Source organism: Corticium candelabrum, chromosome 14, assembly GCF_963422355.1.
Source record: "Corticium candelabrum chromosome 14, ooCorCand1.1, whole genome shotgun sequence".
Lineage (NCBI taxonomy): Eukaryota > Metazoa > Porifera > Homoscleromorpha > Homosclerophorida > Plakinidae > Corticium > Corticium candelabrum.
This window is the reverse complement of record NC_085098.1, coordinates 3,398,632-3,415,070: the sequence shown is the minus strand read 5'-3', so window position 1 is coordinate 3,415,070 and position 16,439 is coordinate 3,398,632. Positions and strand designations below refer to the sequence as shown.

At 40.6% G+C, this 16,439-nt stretch overlaps 5 protein-coding genes and 2 long non-coding RNA genes across 10 annotated transcripts in view; 3 read left to right on the top strand and 4 right to left on the bottom strand.

The window, feature by feature from the left end:
* Positions 1-510: 510 nt before the first annotated feature.
* Positions 511-1,820, bottom strand: LOC134189981 (uncharacterized). Of its 2 annotated transcripts, XR_009971560.1 has the most exons (4): positions 1,579-1,820; positions 1,261-1,465; positions 892-1,205; positions 511-818 (listed from the first exon to the last, which is right to left on the bottom strand). It is a non-coding gene; the product is annotated as an uncharacterized LOC134189981 (long non-coding RNA). The 2 variants fall into 2 exon arrangements; XR_009971559.1 differs by having other exon boundaries at positions 892-1,465.
* Positions 1,821-3,614: 1,794 nt separating this feature from the next.
* On the bottom strand, positions 3,615-4,830 carry LOC134190177 (uncharacterized). Its single transcript, XM_062658612.1, has one exon. It carries the CDS (start codon positions 4,823-4,825, stop codon positions 3,803-3,805), a length of 1,023 nt encoding a protein of 340 aa, XP_062514596.1. The 5' UTR covers positions 4,826-4,830; the 3' UTR covers positions 3,615-3,802.
* Positions 4,831-6,455: 1,625 nt separating this feature from the next.
* LOC134190150 (uncharacterized) lies at positions 6,456-8,078 on the top strand. Its single transcript, XM_062658579.1, has 2 exons — positions 6,456-7,020; positions 7,186-8,078. The coding sequence occupies exons 1-2, from the start codon at positions 6,808-6,810 to the stop codon at positions 7,300-7,302; spliced, it is 330 nt and encodes a 109-aa protein (XP_062514563.1). The 5' UTR covers positions 6,456-6,807; the 3' UTR covers positions 7,303-8,078.
* Positions 8,079-8,658: 580 nt separating this feature from the next.
* On the bottom strand, positions 8,659-9,923 carry LOC134190216 (uncharacterized). 2 transcript variants are annotated; one of them, XR_009971612.1, is made up of 3 exons: positions 9,717-9,923; positions 9,522-9,579; positions 8,659-9,130 (listed from the first exon to the last, which is right to left on the bottom strand). XR_009971612.1 is itself a non-coding variant. In XM_062658654.1 (2 exons), exons 1-2 carry the CDS (start codon positions 9,621-9,623, stop codon positions 8,849-8,851), a joined length of 384 nt encoding a protein of 127 aa, XP_062514638.1. In that variant the 5' UTR covers positions 9,624-9,651; the 3' UTR covers positions 8,659-8,848. The 2 variants fall into 2 exon arrangements, 1 of the variants encoding a protein (XP_062514638.1); XM_062658654.1 differs by lacking the exon at positions 9,717-9,923 and having other exon boundaries at positions 9,522-9,651.
* Positions 9,924-10,786: 863 nt separating this feature from the next.
* LOC134189925 (uncharacterized) lies at positions 10,787-11,823 on the top strand. The gene is made up of 2 exons (XR_009971557.1): positions 10,787-11,489; positions 11,556-11,823. It is a non-coding gene; the product is annotated as an uncharacterized LOC134189925 (long non-coding RNA).
* A 990-nt stretch (positions 11,824-12,813) lies between these two features.
* LOC134189884 (uncharacterized) lies at positions 12,814-14,761 on the bottom strand. Of its 2 annotated transcripts, none has more exons than XM_062658276.1 (3): positions 14,006-14,754; positions 13,179-13,722; positions 12,814-13,119 (listed from the first exon to the last, which is right to left on the bottom strand). In XM_062658276.1, the coding sequence occupies exons 1-3, from the start codon at positions 14,668-14,670 to the stop codon at positions 12,898-12,900; spliced, it is 1,431 nt and encodes a 476-aa protein (XP_062514260.1). In that variant the 5' UTR covers positions 14,671-14,754; the 3' UTR covers positions 12,814-12,897. The 2 variants fall into 2 exon arrangements, with proteins under 2 accessions (XP_062514260.1, XP_062514261.1); XM_062658277.1 differs by having other exon boundaries at positions 12,944-13,129; positions 14,006-14,761.
* Positions 14,762-16,140: 1,379 nt separating this feature from the next.
* LOC134190287 (uncharacterized) overlaps positions 16,141-16,439 on the top strand; it is an 822-nt gene continuing 523 nt past the window's right edge. The window contains exon 1 of the mRNA XM_062658741.1: positions 16,141-16,439. This exon is cut by the window's right edge and continues 523 nt beyond it. Within this exon, the coding sequence (XP_062514725.1) occupies positions 16,243-16,439 (197 nt within the window). The 5' untranslated portion in view covers positions 16,141-16,242.

Here is a 16,439-nt window from a genome sequence, read left to right as displayed (position 1 = left end):
TCAAGGTGCTTCGATCTGATTCAAATTGTTTTCTATTGATGATATCAGTTGTTCTACAAAAATATTAATTAAGTTTGAAAAGAATTGAATCTTCTTGTAATACCAGCTCCGACTGTTTGTATTTGTAATTGGCCGATAAGTATGGGCACATCTGATCACTACTTCTCCAACCATTCACTTTCTGGAGTAAACAGCACATACAAACTTCACTGATCTCACTGTTAATCTTTTGAAATAGTTTCAATTATTCATATTTATCTCTTTATTTAATATAATTAGTTGCAATTGGTTGCAAAATGCCAATAAATTCGAAGCCTTCACAAGCAATAATTTATACCAGCAACATATATAGAAGTACTACATAGTTTCAATAATATTTCTGTTGCTGGTAAAAATTGTTTAATTAATTAAATTGAGTATCATTATGCAAATATCTAACCACCACTTCTGCAAATGTGTGTATACAAGAAATAACTCTTCATGCAAACTTCCACAGACCGTTATAGTTTTAAAAGGTAGGATACTTGATATTAATAATTTAACGCTACAACTTCACTAGTAGTATCTAGCTGCAATATATACGTGCTATAAAATTTTTAGAACAGTAAAAATGCCAGACTATCTACATGAGCAACAGCATGTAAGTCTATACATCATACATTTGTCTTCACTACACATAGGTAGAATATACAGGCCATAGCTGTTACAGTTGAAAAGTATAAATCAATGCTTGTATACACTCTTGGTAAGAACTTGGAATATCTTGCTGTTCTTAGACCTTGAGCATTTCTTGATGGCATCTGTTAACTCAAGAGTAACTAGAACAAGTCAAAAAATCATGTCATACAGTTAGATTTCATTAATTAACATCTTCACACATGCCCAACCAACATTTCAGTAAAGTTGACAGAGATCTTGGGTTCTATGTGGCACGAAATTGCGGAACAACTTGTGTCAACCAAGTGAGCTAAATCACAAAAAACCTAGAAATAAGTCAGTACAAGAATACAAACTAAAACTACCTTCTACCGTCTACATATACTACAAAATCAAACCAAGATCTTGGCAGCTGCGGTGGTCTTCCAGGATCTTTCAAGATCTTGAGGTGTAAACACCCTGCGGCATGCGCAAAGATGAACAGACGACAGTTTGCTTCTGTATGCACTTTCTACAGCAAGCAAATAGACTCTCCTTGTAACCATTGCCTAAAACAATACGTATATTGAACGAAACAAATGTCTTGTGATTTCTTGACCACACCCTTAATTTTTCTTGCAGGAACCTGCACTAGCCAAAACAGCAGGTAACGCGGTCGTAATGCATCCAATACTCTTGTACCGATCAGGAAAACAAGCAAAACGTTATTATTATTGTCGTACTCAACCAGATCAGTCTGGTTGGTAAAGTCTATTACAAGTACCAGAAGCAAACCCTGCTTCAGAAGTACTTAGACCATCACGGCTGTCTAGAAAGAAGACATGACTTTACAAAGGATCCGAGTAGATCCCAGAAGCACTGTTTTCTGTAAGTGCTACAGGTTGTGATGACCTGGAATAATGTCCAGCCACCGTGCAATACCTGCGTGCACTGTGCCCAAAACTCCCAAGACCACCGGAACCACTAGTGTTCGACAATGCCACATGCGGCTTATCTCCACTCGCAAGTCGCTGTACTTCGCCAACTTCTCAGCATGTTTCTTGCCAATGTTGCCATCAGCAGGACAGCTGATATCAATAAGACGACAAGTGTTTGTCTTCTTATTTCTGAGACAGATGTCTGGACGATTGGCTTTGATCTTCCTCGCAGTGGGGATGGTGGTATTCCACATCATAGTAATGTCATCCGTCTCCAAAAGCCTATCAGAATGATGCCGGTACTATTAATGTGTCGCTATGCCCCTCCATAATGGGCAAGTGGGGTCTTTACCCCATCTGGGCGCCCACCAACCCGGCAGGTGAGCCCAGCGGGGTACATGTTTCGGTGCAGTCCATACGGCGATCAATGACTAGCCAATTCAATGTAGATTGCAGGCATTACGGTGACCGCAAACTCGTGGATAGCATGCCTAGTGGATATCAACGACCACCAGGAAAGCATTGAACGTCATCGTCAACGGACCGTTCACCAGACCACAGAAACTCCCCAACGACTGAAACGAGTCATAGCCTCATGAATAAAGCTAGAGAAACATGAGAGAGAAAGACAGACAAGTTTCATAATTTACTATTGTCACTGGGGTTTGAACTATTATTATTATTATTATTATATTATTATTGTTGTTGTTGTTGTTGTTGTTAAACATGACAAACCAAAAGAACACAACAACTTAATTGATGTCATACTACGAATAAGCCAACCATACTATAACCAATTTAAAAAGAAAATTACAATTATTATCATCATCAGAACACCAAATTATATTTATCTCAAAATCTATCAACTCCACTGCATTATTGCATCAAACAGCTCATGCCAGCAGCTCACATATGCCCAACATAATTAAACACTCAGTTCAGTAATGTACCTCAGTAACCTGGGTTAGTATGTAGATTTAACAATAACACATAAACTTTCAAATAATCAACTAATTAGACAATTGTATATCCATTTACTCAACTGCATTAGATTGTCAATTAATTAATTAATTACAGCATAAAGGTACACACAAGGAATTTTATGCACATGCAGATTTAAACTAACTGCTACAACAGTATATTATACCCTACAACACAAGTAGAAGATTACAAACGAATTTCTATTCGACATCACTGCATGCGGTAAACCACAAATACCGAACTATTACTATAGGTCTACACATTTGATTCTTCAAAAGCGTCAAAACATGTCTAGATACCCATTCCATACCTTTCACTGTCGTAGCCTGTCGTACGTCTATTCACACTAGATAATTATCTAGTGAATTAATTATCTAGTGATCAGAGAGTACAAGCCACCGATCGCGACAGTTCACAGCTGCAGGTTGCGTAAACTACAAAGAAGCCCCTGAAGCCTGTACAAGCTATAACATGGCCAAAGGAACAAAAATAAAAGTGTGACAGGTAACACGCATGCGCTAAACAATTTCTAGGTGTCGGCAATTCTACCCCGCCCCGGAACAAATCCGCGGAAGAAGACAACATAAAACAGCGTCTGGAGATCCGAGGGACAACATGTGCGCAAGCGTAGTGCACACCTTTTAGTTACTGCGCTTGCGCATTTGATCAGCCGAAACAAATCCGCTGGCACACCGGTTTGTGAGTTGGAGTGCTGACAGAAAAAATGAAGCAACTAGTAATGGCTACAACAATAAGGTACGGTGCTACTAAGCTCTACTGCTAACTAAGCTTATATCTATAAAGGTGCAACTGTAGTTTACATGCGTAATAGCTAATAAACGAAAGATAATCGTAGCAGAAAGCGAAGACAGTAGCGGGGCAGTCTAAATCCGAGATGCCCAAATTTACATTGGACGTGGAATCGCGTTGATCCGTGGATTCGCGTTTTCCACTCAGCCCATCTGTTCAACATGTTGAGAGGATAGTTGGACACGGTCAGATCAAATTGTAATATTTTATTATGATATATTTGTCTAGACACAGCAAAATGTGCTGTGCATGAAAAGCATAATACTAATCATAAACGTAACTGAATCAGTAAGCAAGACTTGCAACGAAAATGACAGCTTTCTAATTAGATGTGCATGTAGCAAGCAACTAGAGGACTCATGCACTGGCCAACAACCATTCATGCAATTACAAACTACTCATCTGTTCTTGCCAATACATGTCTAGTGAGTAAACCATCACCACACAACACATAAGAGAATACCGGCTGTGATAACAACTACAGACGCAGTGTCGAGGCCAACACCGCTTCCGCTGTTGTTGTTCTTTCCTTGGGTCGGTTTTGCCGTTACAGAGCTTTTGGTGTTCTTCGGAGCTGCACTAGCCTTGTTTGGTGCAGCAGTAGCCTTGTTTGGTGCTGCAGTAGCCTTGTTTGGTGCTGCAGTAGCCTTGTTTGGTGCTGCAGTAGCCTTGTTTGGTGCTGCAGTAGCCTTTGGTGCGTTCGTAGTTGCGACATGTGTATTATCTATAGATGTGTACTGTCCGTCAAAGTCTCCGGAAATCATGCAGCTTGACGCTGTGCACTCGTACGCGGCGTTGCAGGCGGCGTTGTGGTGAAACACGTAGTGTTTAGCTTTGTTAGCGTTCTCTTTTCTTATTAGATAACCGCTGTTAATATCGCCACAAGTCATGTACAGATCACCTTGTACCTTGCAGGCTACGTCGAAATCGCTGTTACCGTTCGGACATCCAGTGGCGCCTGTTGTCGGAGTAACAGTTAGCGTGACATCCGAGCCGCTGCTAGTCGCAGAGGCTGATTTCGCACAACAGCATTGCGTTGGATCGCAGCGAAGATTCGTGGTTGGGGTTTGTGTCGTTTTCGTGTACTCTCCCGCCCAACCCAAAGAGACAGAGTCGCATGCTCCCGACTGACAGCTTAATCGACCGTCACAGGCGTCGTTGTCGAGGTCTCTGATAACGTAGGCAATCTTGCCGCTTTTGTAAACAGCAAAAGAGGGATCGTCATCCCTATCCGTACACACCGTCTTGCTGCGAACAGTACAGGACACCGTCGCTGTTGAAGGGCAGGATGCGGCACCAGACTGCCTGACCTGTACTGAGAGTGCGTTGCCCGACTGCGTGACAGTAGCGCTGTCAACGCAACAGCATGCCGATGAATCACAAGCTTCTCCCTTCTGAGGTGCAAACACAGAGAGGACAATAAGGAATATACCTTGGAAAGCACTCACAGTTGCAAGCATGTTGCACTGATGTCTTCTCAATGAGCAATAATTCCAGTGCAGTACGCACCGAGCTTATCTAGGCGGCCGGGTGCATGTAATGATTGTGTACAAAGGCACCGTTTTGCGCGTTTATTGCGTACTTGAACTCTGACCTCCTGTTCTCGTTCAATTTGGTATGATCTCTAGAATCGCAAAGATTATGACCTTGTCCAACTATGCATGGAATGATCGAAAGTTTTTCCCTATTAGCATAACATGATCGCAAGCACGAACTCTGTGCTAGTGCGGTTTCTCAGATCATCGCTGTACTCTTGTTGAATCCCTGCATCTTTCGGCCATTCCACTTTCCAATTATCCTAGCGTCACTAGGTGTGTTCACACTATGGCTTGCGAGCCTGGTTTGAGCTTATCATAATTAAGTTAGTGTTAAACGCTGCACCTGCCCCACGCAATGCTGGTTTGCGCTGGGTTTGCAAACAGTACTTGCAAAGGTTGGGGTAGGTTTGCGATTACTTGGGTCTCGTTTGGAGCTATCACAACATTCCTAGCTGTTTAGCGCCTAGTAACCAGAGTAGCAGTCTGTCTAGCGCATAGCTACGAGAGTAGCAGTGGAAATCATCGTCTTACTGTGGTGGATGCTGCTAGAAACAGGGCGTCAACAGCAAGAATCTCGCGCGTGCAAGATGACAGATGACGTCGTTTTCGTCGCTATCGCAGTGCTAGCACAGAGTACCGAACTGTTGTGTCGTTTGTCATGCGGAGGATTCTAGCTCTGTTGTCAGACGCCATGTCTAGAGATTCCTACTCAAACAACGGATCACAATAGCGTGCTAGGTTGACAAAACCAGGTAATCAAACCCAGTCCAGTGTGAACACAGATTTGTACTGTATTTGGTGCGTGACCATTTCGTCCATTCCATTTTCAATTCCCGGCAGCAATTGAATATTGAATTAGAAATTGAAAATTGCCTACAAGTTGCTTGCAATTTCAATATTTAATTCTATTAAAAATTAAAAATTGATTGATTGACGGACTATAATCATTTGCGGATTAAAATGAATATTGAAAACACATTTAATTTTTAACCAATTTTCTTTTTCAATGCAATTGAATATTGAAATTGCAAGCACGTTAGTTCAATTTTCAATATTAAATTTAATATTTAATTTAATTTAAAAATTAAATATTAAATTTTGAATTTGCTTGGCCAATTCGTCCATTCCATTTTTAATTTTTGAGACAAATTGAAAATTGAATGTCAAATTAAAAATTGACTGGCGTTGCTTGCTCTTACAATATTCCATTACATTGAAAATAGAACTTGATTGAAGACCAATTGTCATTTCAATATTCGTTTACTTTGCAAATAGATTCAATCTTTCCATCCGTCCAATTTTCGTAAATTATGAATATTAGAATAGAGCCTCCGATGCAATTTTCTTTCTCCGTACTAAATGTAAATAGAAAGTTACCCGCAGCTGCTAGCGCGAGCCATATCTCATAAACGACACCGCGCGGGCGGTCGCCGGTGACTTCAATATTCAATTCTATTGAAAGACGAAAGTTGCGTCTAGCTTAGCCACGCCCAGCCACGCCTCTGGCACGCATGCAATGTAATGCATTGCATGAAGAGATTCATGAGAAAGCCTCGACAGGCACGCGACCGACCTCTCACAACAAGTCGGTAAGCACTTGCACCTGGCTCTCGTCAACCGTCACGCTCAGGCGGGAGACATTCTTTGCGGCGATGAGCGAGGGAAGCTCGTTGCATGGAGGCACGCGTCTAGGGCATCTATAATCAACGAGATCAACGTCTAACCTACACTGGAAAGTTGACGTCTAGTCGATTTGGAAAGACTCCAAGCAACTATCTAGCTAGAGGACATTTGTGTGGATCATCTAGACCACGCCTCTAAAGATCTGACAGGGAAGCTCCAGCTGGTATCTATCATCTCACGGTACAACGGCAGGTCGTGCATTGTCTCCACTCTCGATCTCCATGGACGAAGTCGACGAAGATTTTGTTCGGAAGGGAGTCGAAGAGGGTAATAGTCATACTGTCATCAGTGAAGAATTACAGACGATGTTTCCAGGACTTCGGGGACTCCGCGAACGATCTGTTCGACGTTTCTGTACAGACAGAGGCATAAGTCGACGTTGTTCTCTGACTAAAGAGGAACTAGAACGCTGCGTGTCTGACGCCGTAAGCGAGGTGAGCACTAGCTATATATCTCTAGGTAGCTGGCTGCATGCTCATTATAGTTAGATTAGGTCATGATTTGCTCATGATCACTATAGCTAGGTCATGATTGTACACTGCATGTATACTGTGCATGGCCTATAATTCCTGTATGTATATTTATATTGACTTTGACAGGTCGGACCGTCTTGCATCTTCAGATTGTCAAAAAGCAAGAAGAAGGCAACGGCTACACAATGCAAGTCAAAGTCTAAGATTTCTTGTACTTGCAGGCGGTCACCAGTAAATTTTTGATTTTTTTCTTTGACTTTTACAAAATAATATCACTATACATATTTTAACTGCTAATACGGTCTTGTTTCAATAGCATTTTACGTCAATATTGTAACATGGTGGCACCTAAATATTATATACTCATGATCAGTTATAACTCTTGATCACAGAATGTCATGGCTCTAGTTTGTCTTCTTTAGTCTTTTAACTTTTCTCTGTAATGAAAGCTTGCATATATTAATCTCATTGCATATCTTTTGGGAACGACTGTCTATTATTTATATCAATATGTTCATTATGTTAGGAACTGCAGAGAAGATCTTCAGCTCTAGAGATGTCCACAACTTTGAACGACGAACAAAAGAAGACGTACGCTAGTGCCACGAAACTGGAATTGATGTCGTCAGAAGTCTCTGAAAATAGCAGTGATAACGAGCCACCCTCTGAGGGTGCCTCCACTGCTGGACGTTCACAACTCCTGATCCCACCTCTTCCGTGGAGAGCCATTGAAGCAACAAAGGTGTTTGAGTTTTTGGACAGAAAGTACGCCAGAAGGCAGACTCAGAGAGGAACGGTACCAAGAGTAAACGGATCGAGCTCCATCTACCGGAACACGTCCGGGAATGACATTGTACCAGAGTGGGCTCTAGAAGACTTCTGCTAATTACAATACGTTTGATTTTAATACATGTCAAAGAACATGGATATATAGAGCTAGATCATTCAAATTTGCTGTTAACATTGTTGTCCATCGCCAAAGTTTGTTGAACTAGAGAAATAAATCACATGACAATTAATGTGAATCACCTGGTTTGTGTGTCTTAAGACTACCTAGGGACTTCCCCGTGTGTACCGGGCCCGGGTCCACAGTGGACACAGCAAGTGTTTAAAATTGGCGGGTATAAACACTTGGTGCTTATGAGAAAGCCTTTACAGGACTGTTAATTGGTCTGTAATTTGGACACAACAAATCTTTGTAGACTTGTTCATACGTAGATGTCATTGTCATGCGACCGTCACGCCCCATAGGTATGAAGTGTGAAGACGCTACCAACGTACGACGATCCAGAGAATTAAGACGGACACTCGATCATGCATGCACTGCATGAAAGCTTAAATATAGCATGGTCTAAACCTATTCTAAATGTTTTACTGAATACCACCTTTAATCATATTTAGACATATTTAGACCGATCCTAATATGATGTATAGAACACATTTAGGACGGCCTATATAGATCGAATACGGGTTTTAGGATTACATTTAGGCACACATTTGGAGTCCTAAATACCAGATACAGATTTTTACAAATATGAGCTATAGGTAGTCCTAAGACACACAAACCAGGTGATTCACATTAATTGTCATGTGATTTATTTCTCTAGTTCAACAAACTTTGGCGATGGACAACAACGTTAACAGCAAATTTGAATGATCTAGCTCTATATATCCATGTTCTTTTACATGTATTAAAATCAAACGTATTGTAATTAGCAGAAGTCTTCTAGAGCCAACTCTGGTACAATGTCATTCCCGGACGTGTTCTGGTAGATGGAGCTCGATCCGTTTACTCTTGGTACCGTTCCTCTCTGAGTCTGCCTTCTGGCGTACTTTCTGTCCAAAAACTCAAACACCTTGTTGCTTCAATGGCTCTCCACAGAAGAGGTGGGATCAGGAGTTGTGAACGTCCAGCAGTGGAGGCTCCCTCAGAGGGTGGCTCTTTATCACTGCTATTTTCAGAGACTTCTGACGACATCAATTCCAGTTTCGTGGCACTAGCGTACGTCTTCTTTTGTTCGTCGTTCAAAGTTGTGGACATCTCTAAAGCTGAAGATCTTCTCTGCAGTTTCTAACATAATGAACATATTGATATAAATAATAGACAGTTGTTCCCAAAGAATATGCAATGAGATTAATATATATATATATATATATATATATATATATATATATATATATTAAATGGACATATGCAAGCTTTCATTCCAAAGAAAAGTTAAAAAGACTAAAGAAGACAAACTAGAGCGATGACAGTCTGTGATCAAGAGTTATAACTGATCATGAGTATATAATATTTAGGTGCTACCATGTTACAATTTTGACGTAGAATGCTGTTGAAACAAGACCGTATTAGCAGTTAAAATATGTATAGTGATATTATTTTGTAAAAGTCACAGCAAAAAATCAAAAATTTACTGGTGACTGCCTGCAACTACAAGAAATCTTAGACTTTGACTTACATTGTGTGGCCGTTGCCTTCTTACTTTTTGACAATCTGAAGATGCAAGATGGTCCGACCTGTCAAAGTCAATATAAATATACATACAGGAATTATAAGCCATGACACAGCTAAAGTGATCATGAGCAAATCATGACCTAATCTAACTATAATGAGCATGCAGCCAGCTACCTAGAGATATATAGCTAGTGCTCACCTCGCTCACGGCGTCAGACACGCAGCGTTCTTGTTCCTCTTTAGTCAGAGAACAACGTCGACCTAGGGCTCTGTCTGTACAGAAACGTCGAACAGATCGTTCGCTAAGTCCCCAAAGTCCTGGAAACTTTCCAATGTAGACTAGACGTTGATCTCGTTGATTATAGATGCCCTAGACGCGTGCCTCCATGCCACGGGCTTCCCTCGCTCATCGCCGCAAGGAATGTCTCACGATTGAGCGTGACGGTTGACGAGAGCCAGGTGCAAGTGCTTACCGACTTGGTGTGAGAGGTCGGTCGCGTGCCTGTCGAGGCTTTGTCATGAATCTCTTAATTGCATTACATTGCATGCGTGCCAGAGGCGTGGCTAAGCTAGACGCAACTTTCGTTTTTTCAATAGAATTGAATATTGAAGTCACCGGCGACCGCCCGCGCGGTGTCATTATGCCGTTTATGAGATATCGCTCGCGCTAGCAGCTGCGGGTAACTTTCTATTTACATTTAGTACGGAGAAAGAAAATTGCATCGGAGGCTCTATTCTAATATTCATAATTTACGAAAATTGGACGGATGGAAAGATTGAATCTATTTGCAAAGTAAACGAATATTGAAATGACAATTGGTCTTCAATCAAGTTCTATTTTCAATGTAATGGAATATTGTAAGAGCAAGCAACGCCAGTCAATTTTTAATTTGACATTCAATTTTCAATTTGTCTCAAAAATTAAAAATGGAATGGACGAATTGGCCACGCAAATTCAAAATTTAATATTTAATTTTTAAATTAAATTGAATATTGAATTTAATATTGAAAATTGAACTAACGTGCTTGCAATTTCAATATTCAATTGCATTGAAAAAGAAAATTGGTTAAAAATTAAATGTGTTTTCAATATTCATTTTAATCCGCAAATGATTATAGTCCGTCGATCAATCAATTTTTAATTTTTAATAGAATTAAATATTGAAATTGCAAGCAACTTGCAGGCAATTTCAATTTCTAATTCAATATTCAATTGTTGCCGGGAATTGAAAATGGAATGGACGAAATGGTCACGCACCTTCCGGCACAAGGTACGTAATTATTATAAATTAATATCACACTTGTTCTGTGCAACTGTCGTTACTACACATGTGTTCAATGAGATGGCAAGATGAGAACTACATACTGGACTGTTGGACTCACTCCACCCACTTTCTTCCTGATGAATCTGGATTGTTAGATACACAATGATTACGAACTGCCCTCTAAAATATGTTGAATGAGATGTATGGTAAATTGTAGCATTGCAAATAAGATCCATCTATTTGATTAGTATTGTAACCTCTATCAAAATTGTTGTCTGGCAGTAAGTCAACAGTGTGTGTGTGTGTGTGTGTGTGTGTGTGTGTGTGTGTGTGTGTGTGTGTGTGTGTGTGTGTGTGTGTGTGTGTGTGTGTGTGTGTGTGTGTGTGTGTGTGTGTGTGTGTGTGTGTGTAACTGCTGGCACTCATTGGCAGTGTCATTTCATGTAAATTGTACAGTCAGTACACACTCATTAGTATTACATGCTTTTAGATCGAGTGATGGTGAGATTGAGAATACTGTAATGTAATCACAGGGATCCAAGCATAACGTTTTTCTGTTAGTTGTCTGTTGTTACATTAATTAAATTGATGTATATCAAACCTAACAACCATTTACCTACCTTGAATATATGTATTTCTTACGATACCTTTGATGACTGTGAGTGACATGATGTATTTGTGTAACAACTATAGCAAACTCAACGTGGGTGAGGCAAATGGCTATACGAGAAATGGTGGAATTAAGCACAATTGTTGTTCTGCTTTGTTCTTAGCAATTATTCCAAATGATTTGTTGCCAGCCAGTTGACAGTCTTTGGCTGAAAGTTTAAAAACAATCAGTTGCTGTGTCGATCTGCTCCTCGATAGACTGTGAACATGACCTGACTCAATTCGATCCTGAACTAAACCGAGGCCGTGCCTTAACCAGAACAAAGGAGCCATGATCACTGAAACCTGCACTACTAAAAGCAGAGGCGATGACAGTAATGATAGCTACTGGTTATCTATTATTACTAATTATAGCTACAGTAATGATGGCTACTGTACAACTTAGATAGCTGTACTTTGAGAAAGAGTTACACTGCATTTAGTGATGAAACTGTTTGTCAGTTGATATTTCATGAGTTGATACCTACGTATAATGACGTTTTGTTAGAATAGCTTCTCGACATTGTGAGCCAGGTCTATCAATTGTTGACTTGTAATAGATGACATGCATTTTGTATGTAAAACTACAGTTGTAGAATTTTTCTCACAATGGACACAGGTAGTTCAGCATCCATACTAAGTACCATTTAATACATGATGTAGTGAAAACGCAGTAATTAACCTACTGGTGAGCTCATACACAGACATGACCAGAAACGTCAGCATGAGCAGACTTTTCAAATAAGATACTGTATTCCCCCTCACCTCACCTGTAACCATGCGCGAGTCTCACATAGCCAGACCAAATAATTCAGAGAAATACAGTAGCTGGCCAACTTTTAGCTACTACATGCATCCAACTTACTTGTAGCAAAACTTCAACTAGTAATGTAGTAAGTTGTGAGCAAAAATAGCAGGTGTTTTTGTAGTTGTTGATTGCACTGCATGCATGCTTATGACATATATGCACAAATAGGAATAGGCATCACAGATTTCTTCTTCAACTAGTAATTCCTGTGATATAAATACAAAAGCAAATTAATGAAATTTGATTTCGGATACTGACATTCAGCAAGTGACCTTCACACATATTGCAATTATCAAAATGCCGAACACATGGAATATGGTACAATATTTTCTATTTAATTAATTAAGTTAATCTTTCTGCTGACTGACAACACCAACCTTATTTGTTGCCTACCAACAGGCAAGATCTGTATATTCACTGGTCCATTGACAAATCTATCAAATTTTGTCCAGATATGTCTGGATAAGTCTGGATATGTCTGGATATGCAATCATAACTTAATTTCTATTCCCAACAGAATTTCCCTTGTCATCTACTTACATAGTATAGTTGATCTCTGCTTCAAGTTTGCATGTCATAAAATTTATTGTACAGTGCCATTTGTAACATTCATATCTTGGTTTATAAAACACAGGCAACAACAAATAATATGCAACATTTTAAACTACACAACCAACTTTCTGAGATACAAATAGTAATGCCCTTTCATACAAATCTATACCATAATGTATACTAGGTTCCAGAGGTGAAACAGTTGCTTGAAGTTCTTCTATATCAGTAATGCTAAGAGGAGTAGGCGTCTCAGGCACGTGAACCACTTCATAAGTGTCTTCATGAGACACAGGTCCTCCCCAGTCAATACCAAATTGCTGATCTCCATCCTGGAAATACCTTGACATAAAGTCATGCAAGACATACACGAGAAACAATTAAACCTTACCTCAAAGACTTCACTTGCAATGTGATTATTAGAAGTGGCAATTCTTTGCAAACCCATTGTCCACAGCTGCTCTGGAGTAAGGTTGTGCTCAGATCTCATGGGATGTTTAATCCATGCCTTTTGCCAGGATGTCAAGTGAGAGTTAATACGCGAAATATAAACAAAGTGGAGGCAGAAAAGGTCGAGTTCATTGCTAGGATCAAGCATACCAATAGATTCCAGGTGATAAAACAGACTATGGTAGAAATAGACAACTCCTTCATACACATCTCTCCACATACGTTCAATCCTTTGATTGTGCACACTCTTCCCTACAATAACTGTACTTCTTCCAGGGCCACGGAGTGGATGCATAAGGAGATACATAGCAACATCAACATTTTCACCACCCTTATCAATACGAATGCGAGATGGCAGGCCATACTTAGTGACACCTTCCTGGAACAGCCTCAAGACTGTGTCTGCACAATTGTCACTTGAACAGTGCAGGTAAACAGGAAGTCTTGAGTATCCATCTACTCCACCATGAATGACAAGTCTCCATCTATTACAAAGTGTCCCAAATATTTAAAATGGATACATATAATGAAAATTATATATGCTATTATATATGTATATAAGTATATATGTATGTATGTATGTATGTATGTATGTATATGTATGTATGTATATATGTATGTATATACGTGTGTGTGTTACATTGCAGTGTTAGATTGCAGAATAGTGATTGCAGTATCCAACCTGGGCCTTACGGACCCTTATAAACAAAACAATTGTATGTATGTATGTATGTATGTATGTATGTATGGATGGATGGATGTATATACCTAATCAATTTGTGGTTTCCATCAAGATGCCACAATGACAATGGTGCAAGCACAGCATACTTCCATCGCTGAATTGCTGAAGACCACCGTACAGCAACTCCTTCTGGGTCTACTCGGTGCAGAGATTCCCTAATACGTGCTTGGGAGACGCGTTGACCTCGAGACATCAAATGTCCATGCAATAACCGATAGCCACAATTTGGAAATTCACACTTGATTTGAGACACTAGTTCATCTAGTTCCCGGTCTGTGATGAAGGAGTATAAGGCACTTACACTTAGACCAAACTCACTCATTCTTCGCCTTATGGTGCTCAAACTAACACCAAGAACCTCCCCTATTTTGGGACACTTGAATCCCAAGTGTAACAGATACTCCAGCTGGTCCTGCTTGACCTCTAGCCTTGGTCGTCCTCTGACATTTTCATAAAGAATTTGAGACACATACCCTGATTCATTCCGTCCATGATTCAACTCTTCCAGAAAACTTAGAGCCATACCAACTCCTTCCAACACGTCACTGCTACTGGTGTTGTAAACGTCGTCAACTGCTACCAAAAGACAATGAAGTCTGTCGACGTGGAAGACCAGACAATCTAGTGTGCCAGACTCTCCATCTACCTTCCTCGTAGCATGTAACAAGTCGCTGCACCCGACGGCATACATCAGCTACCACTCCGAGTAATTCTGTCTGGTCACTTGAAAGTTGAACGGCCATGTCACGACCAGAGCTAAAACAGACCAATAACGAAAGGAGGAGTGGTCTGCGACTCTACTACACTTTCTACCTACTGTCTGTTCCCCATAAGTGTGAACTTTGAAAATCATCGATATCTCTGCTGTTTAGTGGACTTTCGCGATGATCTCGGTATCGTTAGAAACCGCTAGGTCTGGCATTTCTGTTTATCAAATTATCTAAGCCCTTTCTACAAACGAAACGGAAGGATAGTACTTGTGCTTATCAAACACAAACGGGTGGAGCAATGGCTATTATCCAATTATCTTGTAAGACCAACGGATCAGCAACTGGAACCATTTAAGATAATTGGTATAACATGGTCCAACTGGAGCAGCTCTTAGTGCTCTAATGTGCACACCTGGTGTGACCTCTACTTCATTACTCACTTCCGAGTTCACGCTTATGGCGAACAGACAGTAGTGTTTTTAGCGCCGAGGATAGGTGAAGCTTTCACAGCAGCAGGTGGTGTGATCAAGCGCGTCTGGTTGGGAAAAAGCGACATCGTTATCTTTAATAGCTGTATAGAATTAGATTTGATATGCAGAAACCTTATCCTGACGTTTCTGTCTCTATGATTCCTACTATATAGATAACTAAAAGAAGGTTTCAACTAATACCAACATCGTTGTTGTAAGCCCAAAAATGCGGGAGTTATCGATTTTCAAAGTGTGCAATCAACGCTAACAGAGAGTGCAGTGGGCTAGTGGAACGTCCTAACACTCGTTTCACACATCTGAATACCCTAGACAGTCGCCGCCAGTAGTCATCCGTTTAGGTTGATAAACGTTACTGATTTCGTTTCTGTTTTGAAGGTTCTGCTTGGGGTTACAGCACTAGTACGTATATGCTAGGCGTTGATTTTTATGTGCTTTGACGCCTGCAGTCCTAAAGCTATTGACACGTTACAATTGTTTGTTAATTAATGTCGGTGTCTAGGGCGCTAGGTTTCGTCTTGTCTTCGTCGACGCATGCAACCTTAATTAATTAGTAGAGTGGCATGTTGGCATTTAAATTTTTTGCTGATGTCTCTACATGCTCAGCGCTGGTTTTCGTGTGGTTTTGGCAGTCATTTGTTGATGCCGTTTAGACGCTACTAGTAGGCTCTGGGCACTGGTTTTCGTGTGTCTTGCAACCATATGCTACTGGACGCTAAATTGTTTGTTGATGTCGCTAAACGCTAGGCGCTGGTTAGTGTGGTCTTTGCCGACGGATGCAGTCATGCTATTGGCACGTTAAACTGTTGTTGATGTCGCTACATGCTAGGACGCTGGTTTTCGTGTTGTCTCCCTCGACGCTTGCAACCATATGTTAGTGGCATGTTAAATTGTTTGCTGATGAGGCAACACAGAAGGTGCTGGTTAGGTGTGGTCTTTGCCGACGGATGCGGTCATACAATTGGCACGTTAAACTGTTTGTTGATGGCCCTAATCAGCAAACTGGGATGGGAATAATGGATCAAATCACGCCATACCTAGATAAGTCTGAAATGCACGTCTCTGATGTGCACTTGTGCAAGTATGTCTGATTTTGACAAAGCGAAGAAGCTATTGATCGGGGCCGTAGATGCCGTTTTATCGCTTGCCGATCAAGCGAAACAAGAATCTTTGCGAGAGCCGTGCAGCTCCTCAGCGATCAGACGTCCAAGCTTTGCTACCTTCGGATCGGGAAGAAGCGCTGAAACACCTACACGTGAAGA